We start from the raw sequence: 15,584 nt of genomic DNA, 5'->3' as shown, positions 1-15,584 counted from the left end.
GGATGGTCTAGGGTGGTCTTGGTCTCAGTAGTGAGCTATAAACTGTTGGCTTATCTGGACTTGATCTGTGAATTACGGATGGATGGACTTTGATAAGGCCCGGCGAAGGACTCTCAGCCGGAGAAAATATGGATCTACCCGGGAGTATCGTGTCCAGTAGGATGGTTCAGTCATTGGCCCTTGAAACACAAACTCTCTAACAGTAACCCCTGTTTCCAGGATTCGGTAAATGTTTTCAACAACCATGTTGGGAAAACGCTCCAGGGTGGGCCGACCCAGACATGAGGCTACTGTGACTTCCCGCCAGGCTAGCAGCAGCGTGGGCGGCAATCATCGGCCAAGATTGCAAAGCCCTGCATGCTAGCTTGGACCGATCTCGGAACACGTCCAATACGGTATTTATCGGTAGAGTTTCACCTCAGATTTGGGACTTGGTTCCCATAAAAGGGAAACATACGGACGGACATTACAGCTACACGTAGACAGAAGAAGTGACGTGTCGACAACCCTTATCTAACTCAGTTCCATTTTAAAGGCAGTTAAAGATAAGAGTATCAGATACCGAATACAAAGTTGGCTTCAAGACCTGGCACGACAATATTTGGCTTAAATTCACTGATAAGGTTAACTCTGATGACTAGATCATATGAAGTTGTAACGTTATTCGGCGAAGACCTATTATCGATGAAGTCATTTTATGGAAGTCATTTATCATCTGCTACACCAATACCATCGAATAAGATAATTTGACAGTTAAGATTGTTGTAATTAACAAGACATGTACTTTCAAACTACCAAAGATTCAAACACCCTGTCCTCTCTTTGAAAGCCTATTCTAACCTTGACCCCATTCTTATACCATTCTTGGTCAAAATCGCCCTCGATACAGGTCAATAATGACGCCCAATCACAAGCTCTTCTCCCCAAAAAGTCTCGTATTTCACAGTCTGTTCCCATCTTTGAAATTATCCTCCCTACAGCCCTATGGCTTCCTTCTAAAACTACAGCGCAATTCTCACCTGTATCTTTTTCGAGCCAGATGTTGGAATGTGTAGTAGAACACAAGAGCGCCAGCCAGTGCAGTGCAGTGAAGCCGAAACTGTCTTGGGCCACCAGCTCAGCCCCTTTAGTGGCCAACAATTTGGCTACGGTATCGTCTCCATTTGTGGAATCGACTTCGAGATATTTCTCCATTGCACCGTTTTGTTGATAAGCCAGATGAACCTTTCCTCCAGATGAAAGAATCGCTGCCCAATGAACGGCTGTCAAACCAAACTTGTCCTTTACATCAGCTCTGATATTTTTGTTTATGGCGATCTGAGCAATTCCCTCTGACATGACGTTCCTAACCATTTGGAATTTGTTTCCCTTATCCGCAAAAGTGATTGAAACCACTTCCGAACTTGATAGCATTGTTGCCCAATGCAGTGCTGTCAATCCGTTGAAATCTTTCATCTTTGCTGTCACTTCGAGCCCAAGGAGCGCCGATACAACTTCTATCCAGTATCGGTCTGGTTCCCTTTTTTGCGTGAATTGGAATGATGTTATCCACAGTCCGTCTTCTTCAAAGATGACAAAATGATAAAAGAATAAGCGTGCCAAGGCATGGTGAGATGACGTCCATTGAATGATTGACATTGTGGGTTGACTGTCAATTGAGCAGCCTGCTCTAAAAAGAGTCAATGCAGACTCCAGTTCATTGGAACGAATTGCCTTATCTAATGCCGTGCTACCGGTTTCGTCTGGCTCAGTGACATCCGTGCCAGCTTTGATAAATAATTGTAACACATCGGCTTTCCCATCAGAGGCAGCAGCATGTACTAGTTTCTTGTTACTGGATGGGATCTCAACCAGGGATGGAAATAAAAGATAGGTCGAGATCTGATCCAACCCCAGGAAATGGTGCTGCCACTCTGTGAAAGCATATTCATACAAACACCGATCTCTATATCTCACAAGGGCCGGATTTGTGCCGACGCCGTCATTTGAAGTTTGCTGATCTTTATGTATGTTCGTCATCCCAAGGTATCTCCAGCAAATTTGGAACATCAGTCGATTGGCTTGATTCGAATTAGTCTCAGTTCGAAAACATGCCACGAGAACATCAAGATACATAAGAATTCTCCTGGCAAAGACACTCAAGATGTTGAGAGGAAACCGCTGGAGTGAAGCCTGACTTAGTAGAGCCGTTCTAGCGTTGCAGATCCAAGAAGTGGACAATAAATCTGACTGCCAAAAATCCGATATTGTCCAGACTCTCATCAGATGGCTATTCAACAAGTAATCCTTGGCGGTTTGGTGTACCAAATTGATAGTGTCTGTCTTGTCGTCATGAACGAGCATAGGCTTGCACCGAGTCCAAATGTTCTCATGGCACGCCAAGTATGTTGGATCGGGGATGCTATTGCATTCTTTCACTTTCCACCCTAAACAATAACACATTGCGAGCTCCTTTCTCGTCAATGGCCTGCGTGCAGCAACGACGCAATAGAGGATAAACCTCATGCGCCTGCTACCATGTGCTGAGCTAATTTTGTTCAGTATCTTGTCGTATACCTCGCTTAGCTTAGCGGGCATCAACTTGAGAAGGCTGTCCTCAGTTACGTAGCTGGACCCCGCGCGGCTGTAAAATTGATCAGGCGGTTCTGTTTTTAGGTACTCAATGAGGAGTGATACCCACAAAAAGGTGCGGCCAGTCGCATAGTACAGCCTCCTCTTAATCTGTTCACGAAGCTCCAAGGGATAATCGATCAGTCCCTTCATACAGGCGTCAATGACCTTCACGATATCATCTTTGATATCGTCTAATTGTATCTGAAGATCATTGTAGGACTGGGGCTTTGTTAAATGTGATCTTGAGCTGACGAGTATCTTAGCTTTTAGCGGGCTTGCCTCATCACTAAGATGTTTGAGGAGATCGTCGACCTGAGAAGGTGAACATTCATCCAGAGCATCGAGAAAGATGTAGGCATTTTGGCTTAAAGCGTCTATCATCTTCCTGAGGCATCCCCAGAGATTGGGCAGACTTTCGAGGTCGGTTTTCGACATATCCCGAACATGTCCAAACAATTGCGGCTGTTGCTTTAATAGCTGTCCAATTAAGGACAGAACGGCATCGGTGGCAGATGATTGGTTTTCGATCTTATCATCAAAGAAGAAGAATAGAACAATGGATGAACAGTCATTTCTCGAACTTTGCTGTAGCTCGTCGATAATTGCAGTCAGCGTGGTTGTCTTTCCAGCACCCGGATCCGCGGACATCCAGAGGCGTTTCCGTTCATTTTCTCGTAACCAGTCTTGGTACTCCTCTCGCTGTTTGTACCATTGACAGGTCCCGGCGACGCGCTGTCTAGAAGCTTTGATAGCTTCCAGAACACCGTCCACATTCACAGATCCCGAATTTCTGATCCATTCAGCGCACGCTTGTTGGTAACCCACTGAAGAGAGCCACTAGTTAGATTTACCCTTTTAGACTGTTACCCGTTGACATACCGTGGAAAGCACTTTCAGCTCCCAGAACGAAGTTCAAGGTGCTACCACTCTGATTAATACAAGCATCACTAGACTGAAGTGAGACAATCCGGACTAACCCAGCAGTGACGCTTTGTGCCACCAATCCTGGTGTTCCTCCTCTAACATTCACAGACGTCATGAGAAAAAGGAATGTACTTTTTAAACCAGCTCAGAGCTTTGGAAGTTCACTGGAGATAGAATACTAAGAAATTGTCTGTCAACGAAGAATGGAATGAGATGGGAATTTTGGTTCTGGGGTGAATAAAGTTTCAGGCTTCAGACTACCGGTCAGCTACAAAGAACGTGAACCACGTCATCTCACCTCAGACTGAGAAAACGGCAGTTGAAACGAAGGCAGCAGTGGGTGTGGCCAATACCCCAATGTTGTGGATGCAATGTGGGATCATTCATCAGGCTGTCTTGGCCGTGACTAAGTCATCTGCTGAGTCTGTCGCCTTTTGTGATTGGCCATTATGGCTTGTCACATTGTCATATCCTACGGTGGGAGCCTGACGCCTCAATACACCTCAAAGTTGCAATCAATGGTTTGATTGCTTAGATTACGATTCACTTATAGTTAAGAAACCAGCTGCTAGATGCATGGTCAGGAAAACATATGGGATAAATACATCATGTCGAAGCCTTTCTAGTAGTTAGCTATCCCCTAAGGCCACAGAACGTCTTTGGATACGATACCCTCTTCTTGATGTGCCTGATTAGATTCAGAAGACTTGCCATCCAATAGATCACATAAGAATCTGAAAGTATTAGTAAGACTACAACCGACACCCTCTTACATTAATGTAATTCTCTCTCGTAAAATAAGGAACAGGAAAAGTATCGAGATAATAGAAACATAGTGTGGAGTTTTATGCAAGACACATACGTTAGGAGATCACCTGTGCTTGACCTTATGGATTACGGGTACCCCAGTTGCGGCCGAGGTTGAACGTGGCATTATGCATCACGGGATCCTGTGCCACCACAGACACCATTGCATTGTCACGAATGTCCACATTCTGGATTCGTGCCGCCTGGGATATGAGTGAGCAAACTACTATGTATCAAGTGGAATAATGGCACATACCTCTGCTTTAAGAGCCGCTTTGTCTGACAGGTGCCACTGCCCAATGATAGCCTTTGTACAGGCTGCGGCGGCCAAAGAGGCATGCTCTTGCCAATCCTTGTTCTTATGGCTATCCGCGTAATCGGAAATGCTTTTGACGAAAAGACACGCCTGATGCATGGATGTACCTGCTCCTTCCATATCAAAGGCAATGATCTTGCTCTCCTTGGCAAGAGTGTCCCTGTGAGATCCGCATTTCATGACCATATCGCCACATCCAACTGGTCCGAAATGGATAATGGGTTTGAGTTCCGTTCGTTTCTCGCGACGATCCAAGTCGTCGCAATGGAGTGACTCGCAGGTTGAGCGCCTTGCTGCATCGCAAATCTTCTCGTCCTGTGAGCAGCACTGGGCGTCTCGGTGCATGTGCCAGTACGTGGCATCATAAAGATCATCCGCCAGGCGAAATCCGGTTGCAATGTTCGCCGCAATAGTCGTTTGCATTCTCTGCTGGAGAACTTCTTTCGAAGACTCTAGTTTCTTGATAAATGCCTGAACCTCAGCACTTGAATTACCAAGCAAAGTCTGACTATACTCTGACTGCTGAAATCTGTCCGGGTACTGTCGGCCCAGGTCAAATTGAACGACACTTGTGCCAATCACAACATCGCCAAGTCTTCTCTTCACCTCATCACCGTCTTTCGGTACTCCTCCACAGATTCCGGCGAGAACTGCCAACTTAATGGCTGTGTAGGTGTGCTTGAGGTGCGTGGAAACCAAAGTTGCAGACACTTTCCCAACGCTCGGCATGTGTACAAGAACAACGGGGTATCCACCCATCTTCCCGAGGGTGTATGCGTTCTCATTTGGTTCTGATTTGGTGACGTCAGAGAAATCTGGAATGCTCAAGGTGTCTTGAGATGTATTCTTCATCAGAGTCTGGAATGCCCGGGCTTCCATTGGCAAGGCACAAAGGATAGCGATTTCAACATCACTGCGATTAACTCCAGAATTGGACGACATAGCTGGTAGTTAGATTTAAACTTGAAGATATAGGAATGAAATAAATGGTAAAGGAAACTGATACGGTTTGAGCAAAAGACTCTGCGGAAGAAGGACGGATTATTAAGTACAGACTCTTCTGGAAACAAACAGTCGCTGATCTCCCGCTTCTCAACATCATGTATGCAGTCAGACTACCTCCCCATGCACACCGGTGAGAGGACCCCAGACCCCATGCATACCGAGTTCCTATGAATATGAGCGTGCATAAATGGCAGCAGAGTGCTCTCCGCATAACCACGAAGTATTTAGAAGAGAGAAATCATTCTTCGTTGCTAGTTTAGGAGCTAGTCGTTCTCCAAATACCCAAGATGCATGATCCACCCTGGATCAATAAAAAGCGAAACAGATATTTACATATTTTAATTATTCATGCGCCTCATCTCAACATCGTGATCACTAATCTATGGCCATGGGAATTTACGATGAGTACTATACAGTATATTGACCGTCAATTCTGCAGGTTTCAGGCATCAACACAGCCACCTGCCTTGGAAGCCTACGCACATGCATTGACTGATTTCTTATTGAACTCTTTTGCATGCCAGGAGTGGCTCTGTAAATTACAAAAATGCATGAGAAGGGAATGCAGACAAGGATGATTGATGACCTATCCTGCATGTCAGGCCATGGCACACACAGAGTTTTAGTTGTGGCTTCCATGAGTTCGGGGGAATGGACACCACGTCTGCTTAACCGAGCCTGAATTTCCCATGAGCCTGCCCTGTGATAGTCTAGTTAAGAGCAGTAAAGGATCATATGCGTCAACTGTCTCAATTCGTGGGAGATAATATTCTTTTCCATCTTCGTGTTTTCCGGTGGAATCTCAAGTCGAGGACTTCGAGATATAATAGTGTTCATAGTACTGCGACATAGTATGGGATTCGATGAAATGTTACTGAAGTTTAATGGAAGAATTTGGAAGGTGATGGATTCTCAGGACTTGGTGGTATGGTATAGGTCGTGTCTGGTGTGCCTCGATCAGGCTACCTATCAAAGCCAGTATCACATCAATATTTTCTCGGCCATGAGGGGAACCCTACACACTCGGGCTCAGCATGCATGCGCAGGAAATATCTTTACCAATCTAAAGAATCGGCAAGATAACTCCGCAAATATATTGGGATACCGAATAACAACACTGTACAATGTGCAAATTTGATAATTACAAATTCACCACAACCACAAGCCGTTTCGCTTAATGCTCTGAATGGATACCATTAGCACTCACAGACGAATGTGGCCTACATAACAAGTTGTGACAAAAACAACTAGCATCCGGGATACGGGTGAGATATATACATGTCGGGTAGTGTACCAATTGCCACTGGCCCAAGCGCTGTTTCTTTGCACTTTCGCACACATTCATCTTTGACACTCAACCACTGGAAAGTCACAATTGAACCTTCTGTTTAGGAGTTTGAAACCAAAAAAAATAGACATGCTGCAATTCGTTCCATAGCTATAAATCCAAATCTATAGTTGTACACAGGTTTGTTGAATATTCTAGCCAATGCCATGGCCATGCTTGGTCAACCCTAAACACCCATCGGGAATACTGAAAGTTGCCTGAAAAACATTGTAATCTGAGTTGGCCACACGATGACATCTACTGTTATCTTTGTGTCGCCACAGACGAGGTATCCCGGGTCCCGAGGTTCACAACGGCCCAGAGAGTGCACTGGTTAAACTAGGCGCAAAATGGGTTCTTTGCCGATAGCCAAGATGAGTAGGTTGTCAAAATCCTTCTCTCTAGGTAATCATAAGAAGAAAATTGGCTTCTGATAGACCTGTTGGTTGTTCGATCCGGGAAATGAGCAGTGGAAACGCGTCAAACATGGCTGGAGCCTGCATGAGCTGAAAAGTCGGCTACCAATACCAACCTCCGCCAAGATAATGTGTTGCCAATTGACGAGAAGTTCAGGCAAAGAGGCTGCACAAAGTGCAAATTAGGGTACAGAATATTGGTGGCAATGGCAGACCGGTTGGTGTGAGGTGTGAGCTGTTGCCAATCAACAACCAAAGACAAGCGCAGGCTATTCATGGGTGTCCGCCACCACACATCCCAGGACCGAGCAGGAGAATGTAATCTACTTATTTACCTCAGCCTCATTCCTGTTTTTTTCTTTTTATTTCCCTTTTTCCTCTTGGCACGAATTCCGCCTTCATATCTCAAGCACAAAGATGTCGGCAATACCTGGCGCCGACGAAGCGTCTAGTATCATAGGCGATATTTCTAGTCGCGTAGAAGGCGCTTCTAGTATCATAGAAGACGTTTCTAGCATCATAGAAGACGAAACTACCAGCTTACTCTCATCACGACAATTTCGAACAACCAAGGAGATCCCGGATTCTACGGAGCAGTCTAGAATACCATTGACCGCCATCTTCACACCAAGCCAAGATTGTACAAAAGATGATACATTCAACAAATGGGGGGCCCCTGGCCGGGTAGAGTATGGGATGGACTATGGCGCATCGAAAGAATCATGCTACCCTTCGGGTTATTCAGAGTACCAGTACCTCTCGGATGATGTCTACTACTCTCCAGGCGTGTGTCCTCATTCGTACGTGTACGCGTCGACCTGGTTAGCGGTTAGTAACAATGGGCCTGTTACAACCTTTGCCAAATGCTGCCCTCGATGAGCACTTGGTCGTCTGCAGCTATCTAATCTACCACTAAAGAAAGCATAGATTTATCGGATCTTATGTGACAAGCGAGTGGTCGTGTTGCAGCGTCCAGTCAAGCCCTGACACTATTACTATTGGCGAGAGTACTTTCACCCCTCTTTCTGCAATCTACTACGCCAATCCAATTTTTGTCGCATGGCAGGAATCCGATATCTCTCGCTTTTCCCCTCAATCTGAAGCACGCGCAGCTCTGCAACGCGCTGGCGTGACGTTACCGCCCGAACTTTCGACAGCAACCATCACCACGGACGAATCCTCCCGCTCAACTTCCGGAACTCAACCCACACAAACGGAAGGTGAGGATCCAGAGAGTGGTGGTGGCGGCTTGAGTTCTGGCGCTGTCGCAGGCATAGTTGTCGTTGCCGTGCTCGCAGGGGTACTGGTTGTAGTAGCAATCTGGTGGTTCATGAAGCGATACAAAGTTACCAGAAAGGATACAAATGTGGGAGAAAGTGGACAGTCGTGGGTACAGCAGATCTACCAAGTTCCGGATACCACAAAAACTCCAGATGAGGTTGTCGAGACACAGAGGACTGGGCTCCAGGGCTGATAATGTAGATATGGAACACAATTTATTGCTGTGGCGTGTCGGACTTCTCAAGAAGATGGTATATCGTTTTGGTTTCTCTATACTATTTTACTTAATACACGTGTTATTCAGCACATGGCCTCAGTATGTGAACGCCCGATCGTGATGTATACATGACCAGCGTTCCAAAACATTTCAGGGCCCTATCGCAGAACATCTTCACAAACGAGGAACATCAATAAACAAAGGCAAGTCTGCACTGCAAAGGCTCCGTGATATCATTAGCCACTACAGCGCGTGGTAGCTCGGTCACCTTGTTTGTATTGTTTCCTGTTTCAGTGCAGAATGAGATAGCGGGTATCATGCGTCAAAAACATCTCGATGTGAATATTTGGTTCAATAACATCCAATAGTAGTACAAATTTGCTCAATGAGCTATCCCCTAAAGACAATCATGTAACCAACTAGAAGTTGTCTTCATGTCTATCTAATTGTTAAACATACCTGATATCTGCATGTATCTCAAAGATTGAATCGATGTAATAGAACTACATAAAGAGTGTTCACTCCGGCTGAAGGACAGAAGAATAGTAAAGCGGGCTGAAATAATGATAGACAGTCTACAGTCTTTATCTACCAATTCTCCTTGGTGATAGTGCAGTAGAAAGTGTCACTGTCCTTCTTGTGAGGGAATGCAATGAAACACTTGGGGTACGCGATGGGGTTGTCATAGTCAAAATCCTTCTGTGTAGGAATCGTAGGCTCGCCACCATTGCACTCATAGTTATTGATGAGCGCCGCCTTGTAGTTATCGACAACCTTCTCCATCTCTTTAACCTGTTCAGGTCTTAGGATACCGAACCGTTGATGCGGCCCTCCCTGGTACCTGAAGCTGCTTACTCCAAAACAGACGCAACGCTAAAGTTGGCGTGTTAGTTCAAATACACCATAAGTAGTATCTGTCATGGAAGTATAAATACCTTGTCGTGCCAGTAGCACCCGGGTAGCTTGTTAGTGCAAACATCCTCGTCGACCTTCTTTGTCTCACCGACAGGATCAGAAGCTTGGGTCCTTTCCTGTTGTCAAGTCGTGTTAGATTGATGTCTAAAGGTAGTGATGGGATGAAACATACCTTGTCGCACTCATCGCCGGGCTGGTAACGTAAAACATCAAGTCAGCAAAGCATTCAAGACCAAGGGAAGAAGATACGCACATTGCTTGCCATGACGACATACGCACCATCAATTTTACCATTTCCATTCATAAGAGCTCTCGTCTTTGCGAATTCCATCTGCAAGAAACCAGTCAGTTCAACACGTACAAACAAGTACTAAATACTTACCCATTTCTTATGTGTGCCTTCGATATATGTCTTCATTCCCTTTGTCACGTAAGGCTCCGACAGCCATTGACCACGAGAAAAGACATCATGAACCCAATCCTCAGCGCTACCCTTGATGTTATCAGGCTTGGAACCTGAAAGCACGGCCTCGACATAGCCGGTGGTAGTGTTGAGGACCTCGTTAAAGACCGTGCCGTAGGCATTCACCAAATCATCAGCTAGATCGTCTTTGGACACGCCAGTAGGGAACTCGCCACTGTTGGCCGAGGCTGAGGCAAAAGCACCTGAGAAGAATGTTAGAGTACCCGCGGCACCAGTTGACTTGGCGCTTAGACCAGCGGCGGAGGTAAGGATGCCGACTAGCATATTGAGCATCATGGCTCTGTCGTCTTTAGGCGGTTCGCCGTATTCGTCGACAATTTCCTTGATACCACCTGCGAGCTGCTTGATGCTAAAGTTAATAGTGTCTGTCCAAATCTGATGAAATGCACTGAACATAACGCCGATCTGCTGATGGACATAGAACGTCTCAGGGGGAGTATACGAAGAGCAAGCAGTAGTGCCCGGCCCTTGGCAGGTCGTCGATCCAAGGTTCTTGCAGTTCATAGTAGAGCCACCCTGATTACCGCCCCCAATAACAGCTTTGAAGAACTTGTCGGTCCACTTGTCGGCGCCCTTCTCGTAGAGCCAGTCCTTGAACCACTTGGCTGCACCGCTCTTGGTCCAGGACTCAAAGTTCTTGTCTTCGTCTTCAGAATCGAAAGACCACTTGCAGATTTTGTCGCTGTCAACGCCCTTTTCAGGAAGATCAACGTCGGTGATATCGTCACCCACGGAACCGCCTCCTGTTTTAGGTAAACCGGGGTCCTCTATACGTGATACAATATTAGCCTTCAATACTGACACATCTGATCATGACCACTTACTGTCTGCAGAGCCATCGTCTCCACCTGTTGCAGCACATCTGTTCCAGTACGTCCATGCCTGATTGTCATATTAGCCAACAGAACTATATTGTGAAAAGAACTCCCGGGGCTGGAAACATACCTTGTTGGTTGAAGGCTCAACCTTGACCATATCAGCTCGACCTAAGCCGCCTAGGTTGGCGAAATGCTATTGACACCACGTCAGTCTCAACCACTAGCAGCTTGTCGCGTCGACTTACCATGTTATCACCTCGATCAATGGGGTTGTAAAGCATGCCACGCTTAGTCCAAGAAAATGAACTTCCTCCTTGAGCTTTATGACCATTGTTGGTAAAGACATCCACAGCACTGGTGTACTTGTCAACGTGTAAAAGGTCAGCTCGCCCGGACGCTTCAACATCAGCAAAGCGTATGCTAGATCGATCCCTAGACGAGAAGTAAGTAGAAGTAGACAAACTTGAGTTCATACTACTTACCAGCCCTCAGAGAACTTGACCTGGCCGACAGGTTCCAGGCCGGAAGCTTTGTTGAGCCAACCGGTGATACGGCCGTTCTTCTCAAGGCACAACACATCCGCTCGTCCATCGCCACTGATGATATTGTTAGTTCAAGACACTCATAAGCCAGATGTGTCTGGGGGAACTTACTCTATGTCGTGAATTCTCATTCCCAGATCAAAGATACCAACACCCCAGCCCTGATCACAACCAGGTGCTGCATGGATGGTGTTACTAGCAAACGTCATACGACCAGACGCCGTCACGTAGGTATTCTCGTAGATAGTGAGAGCTCCACTGCCCTTGTCCTGTACAATAATATCGCACTTACCATCACCAGTCCAGTCAGCCAAATGGATACCGTTTCTAGGTCCAGGGACCCTAAAGTCGAAATCGATAGCATGACCCCAAGCAGGCGGCGAGTGAATGTTGACGTTGATCTCATCAACACGACCATCTTGGTAGATCCAGACAAGGTCGTCGCTGCCAGAGTTACGCATGTCGCAGTAGTAGGTTCCATCTGCTTTGAGCTTGGTTCCGCCCTGGCCCTTGTTTTCCCAGACAAGCACATCGTACGTGTCTTTTTGTTCCTTGAGAAGGATGTAGTCGAGGCGGTTGGAGCCGTAGATACGTCCAAACTTGATCTTGTCCTGGTTGCCACTCGAACTTTGACCGGTGTGCGTGATACCTGCCGATCTCCAATTGGGCACCTGTTGACTATTGTTAGTATAGATGTATCATGACTGTTGATCTGAATGAGACTTACTATGCCCTTGCCGGTACCTCTGTTGTTGATCCATGTCTTGATGTTGCCGTTGTCACCTATGTACATGACGTCGCTTCGGAAACTACATAAATGTCAGTACTCTGTAACCAAGCATGATGGGCTTGAGGATGTCGTACTCTCCGTTGAGATCAGCTGTCGATTCTGTTAGACTATGGCCCTGAACGTAGTTACTCTTAACAAGACTTACCCAATATGATGCCGTCCTTGTCTGGTAGAGCAGTATCAAACACAGTACCACGAATGCCATTAACTGTCGTGAATCCTTGCCACTCGGGCTTGTCACCCCAACCACCATTGCGAGAGCACCTAGCACCGTCAGCCATGAGCACTGCTAGGATCAAAAATCACTTACGCTATATTGCTAGCAGATTTTACGAGACAAAAGTCTGCTCTTCCGTCGCCGTCAATATCTAGTCATTTAGTCAGTGCAGGCCTAGCAAACCATCAGTAAACACGACTAACCTGCGATGCGTACATCAGTTGCTTTCAAACCATCGAAATCGCCAATGATTTGACCAATGCTTTCGAATTTCGGAGGGCTTCCACCACGATTGAGAGAAGCCCATACTGAATTCTCTTTGATGCAAAAGAAATCATCAAGGCCATCATTGTTCTAAAAAATATCAGTCTATCAGATTCGATAGTTGCACCACGATGGGTATGCTCACAAGATCAGCGAATGCGTAGCCTGATTAAAATGCATTAGATTGTTCCAAGTCATAGAATTCGTCGATGTACTTACGAGGACCAAGATCACAATTCATATCAACGTCAAATTGAACTGACTTGTCGAACTTGCCGCCTCCAAGATTTTGTCGGAACCAATATGCGTTCTTGTCCTTGGTGTTGTGGTAGACGCGGATCCAATCATCGAGGGAATCTGTTCGAGGGGCATTGGGGTCGCCTTTCACAATGTTCGCAAAGAAGATGTGCCAAGGGATGTCATCAGTGATGGATTTGGGGTCACTACCCTTGTCAATAACGGCGCTCTCAAGGGTACCGCGTGAAGTGCTCGCATGGACGTAGTTGCCATCATCATGACCACTCCCGAGCTGAGTTTGGCCCGGCAGGCCTGCGTTTCCAGCTACCTTCTTGCACTGCTTAGACTGACCAGTGGCCGAATCGTCAATACCGCTGACTGCTGCAGGCGGCTGGATGCGGTCTTCCATCTGGCTGATAGCGTCCCACCAGACTCCAGCGAAGAACTTGTAGCCTTCATCAGTAGGATGGTCCTTGTCTGGCCCAATGTCGCTTATCTTCATGACATCGCGAACATCGGCAAGGCCAATGCGGGTTCCTTTCTTGTAACCCTTTGCCACACTTCTGATTTGCCTGCTGATGTCTTTGCTGCACGCATCCCGGTCCGCATCTCCGTTTCTCATCAGCGTGGATAGGATGACTGTCACGCCGGGCACATTGTCGAAGATATCGTCAACCAAGGCTTTCGTACGCTCGCCTGCTTTGCTGGGATCGCCTCCGTTGTTACAGTCATTCCTATAGCCACGTCAGTTCGCCAATCACAAATACTCCAGGACGCACTCACAGTCCTGCGTTGATGAGAACCAGGTTAGGCATCATCCATTTGCTCTCTTTCCAAGCACCGTGTACTGAACCAATGGTCCAGCCAGGATGACCTTCATTGTCCTATCGAATGTCAGCTATACCTCTACCGAGTGTAAGGCATGGGTTCGGCCGACTTACTGAATCAGCCATGGTACCATCCTTTTGAGATCCAACCATGTTAACCTTCCAACCCTTGTATCGAAGCTGAGCTCGGAGCCACTTGCGATAGCCGTTACCATCACTAGACTTGTAACCCTGGGTAATGGAGGCACCAAGCGGCATCACTCTAAGGTAAAAGTCTTTGGCAGCTCTACGATCCAACCCTGAGGTTAGATCGGTGACGATAAGGTTATCGAGATCATTTTGGTCAAAGTCAATGTAGCCGTGAGTTTGGTGGTTTACCACTGCCTCGTCAATTACATCAGGTGCATGACCGCTGTCATAGGGTGATAGCCCATCTGACTGACCTGACGCGATTGTATAGGTACAAAAAGAAAGACCAAGCAAAGTCGAAACAACGCCATGAGCGCTATGAGGCACCCACATGTTTGTTTCTCAGAGGTGCTCGTACGGAGATGAAGCGTTGAGTTGTGTATTCTAAAAAATAATATCGTGCGCATCTTCATGTTAAAAACAATCCTGTCACCACGGTAATCGTGTTCCAGAACCTCGATGACAGCCCTTCCCGGCATAAACGTTGCCGCGCCAAGACAGTTGCTACTGTCGCCTGACAGAGAGTCAGCCTTCTTGAGAAGGATCAAGCACATTTGAAAGATTGTGAAATGAGATCTTACTAAGACAAACCCTGTTGTTCCGGATATATATGTTAGCTTCGATCCTTCGGTGATTGTGAGAAAACCGAGGGTCCACTTGATGGGGACAAATATTGTTCCTCAGAAGAGGGGAATAAGATGAAGCCATTAATAGACTGGTAATAACAACGATTCATCAATGGTAGTTTACTGAGTTACTCGCAAAGTATTCTTGGAATTTTATTTTAACTCACAATAGGAAGTATATCATGTAGTTTAATAATAAGCAGCTATGCCTTTCGCAAAGTAACAGGGGTAAACACCGTTGATGCTTGCTTCTACAAGATATGCACTGCCAAGACACTAGAAAACTTTTTTTATTAATTTCCCAAATCTCACCTCAGATATGGGATTCGCAGGAAATCCGATGTAAGAAACTAAATGTCCCACTAATAATAATCATATGTGAATCTAAAAATACATTTATTTATACTATTTGCAGGAGCTGTCCATAGATATCCCGAGTACTGAAAACATATTATATATCCCAATCTGGGGAATTAGCAAATCGTAGTTTTGAAGATATCAACTGCTTTGGAACTGTTTTTTAAGTGTCATCCTACGGGAATATTGTGGGTTCAGCTAAGCCTCTCCGGACATTTCTAAATGCAGGTCACGCCGCTAAGGACCTGGGTGTCTCCCTCCGTACCCTGTACCTTATCTATAGGTTGGCCCAAACCACTACTTTCAGAACGAGTACTTTTGCAATAACTTCAATGCTCTTGTGTAATATGACTTGGAAATATACTTCTACATACAGTACAGTGAATCTGAACCTTGGGAAGTGGAATACGTG

General features: G+C 46.1%; 4 protein-coding genes across 4 annotated transcripts; 1 reads left to right on the top strand and 3 right to left on the bottom strand.

Moving 5' to 3' along the window:
* Positions 1-554: 554 nt before the first annotated feature.
* FSST1_002903 (ankyrin repeat domain-containing protein) lies at positions 555-3,652 on the bottom strand (the record flags this gene model as incomplete). The annotated part of the gene is made up of 4 exons (XM_083228933.1): positions 555-637; positions 1,020-3,437; positions 3,493-3,533; positions 3,591-3,652. 4 exons carry the CDS (start codon positions 3,650-3,652, stop codon positions 555-557), a joined length of 2,604 nt encoding a protein of 867 aa, XP_083086333.1.
* Positions 3,653-4,424: 772 nt separating this feature from the next.
* Positions 4,425-5,602, bottom strand: FSST1_002902 (uncharacterized protein; the record flags this gene model as incomplete). The annotated part of the gene is made up of 2 exons (XM_083228932.1): positions 4,425-4,547; positions 4,601-5,602. The coding sequence occupies 2 exons, from the start codon at positions 5,600-5,602 to the stop codon at positions 4,425-4,427; spliced, it is 1,125 nt and encodes a 374-aa protein (XP_083086332.1).
* Positions 5,603-7,825: 2,223 nt separating this feature from the next.
* Positions 7,826-8,882, top strand: FSST1_002901 (uncharacterized protein; the record flags this gene model as incomplete). Its single annotated transcript, XM_083228931.1, has 2 exons — positions 7,826-8,208; positions 8,336-8,882. The coding sequence occupies 2 exons, from the start codon at positions 7,826-7,828 to the stop codon at positions 8,880-8,882; spliced, it is 930 nt and encodes a 309-aa protein (XP_083086331.1).
* A 612-nt stretch (positions 8,883-9,494) lies between these two features.
* FSST1_002900 (uncharacterized protein) lies at positions 9,495-14,522 on the bottom strand (the record flags this gene model as incomplete). The annotated part of the gene is made up of 19 exons (XM_083228930.1): positions 9,495-9,779; positions 9,842-9,937; positions 9,994-10,014; positions 10,075-10,152; positions 10,204-11,072; positions 11,130-11,187; positions 11,251-11,316; positions 11,369-11,555; positions 11,606-11,719; positions 11,777-12,336; positions 12,393-12,474; positions 12,530-12,545; positions 12,601-12,719; positions 12,766-12,823; positions 12,876-13,026; positions 13,082-13,101; positions 13,156-13,907; positions 13,957-14,057; positions 14,115-14,522. The coding sequence occupies 19 exons, from the start codon at positions 14,520-14,522 to the stop codon at positions 9,495-9,497; spliced, it is 4,041 nt and encodes a 1,346-aa protein (XP_083086330.1).
* Positions 14,523-15,584: the final 1,062 nt, after the last annotated feature.

This window comes from Fusarium sambucinum, chromosome I (genome assembly GCF_050947815.1).
Source record: "Fusarium sambucinum isolate potato_lamoka chromosome I, whole genome shotgun sequence".
Taxonomy (NCBI): Eukaryota; Fungi; Ascomycota; class Sordariomycetes; order Hypocreales; family Nectriaceae; genus Fusarium; species Fusarium sambucinum.
The sequence above is the reverse complement of the archived record's forward strand: the minus strand, read 5'-3'. Positions and strand labels throughout refer to the sequence as shown.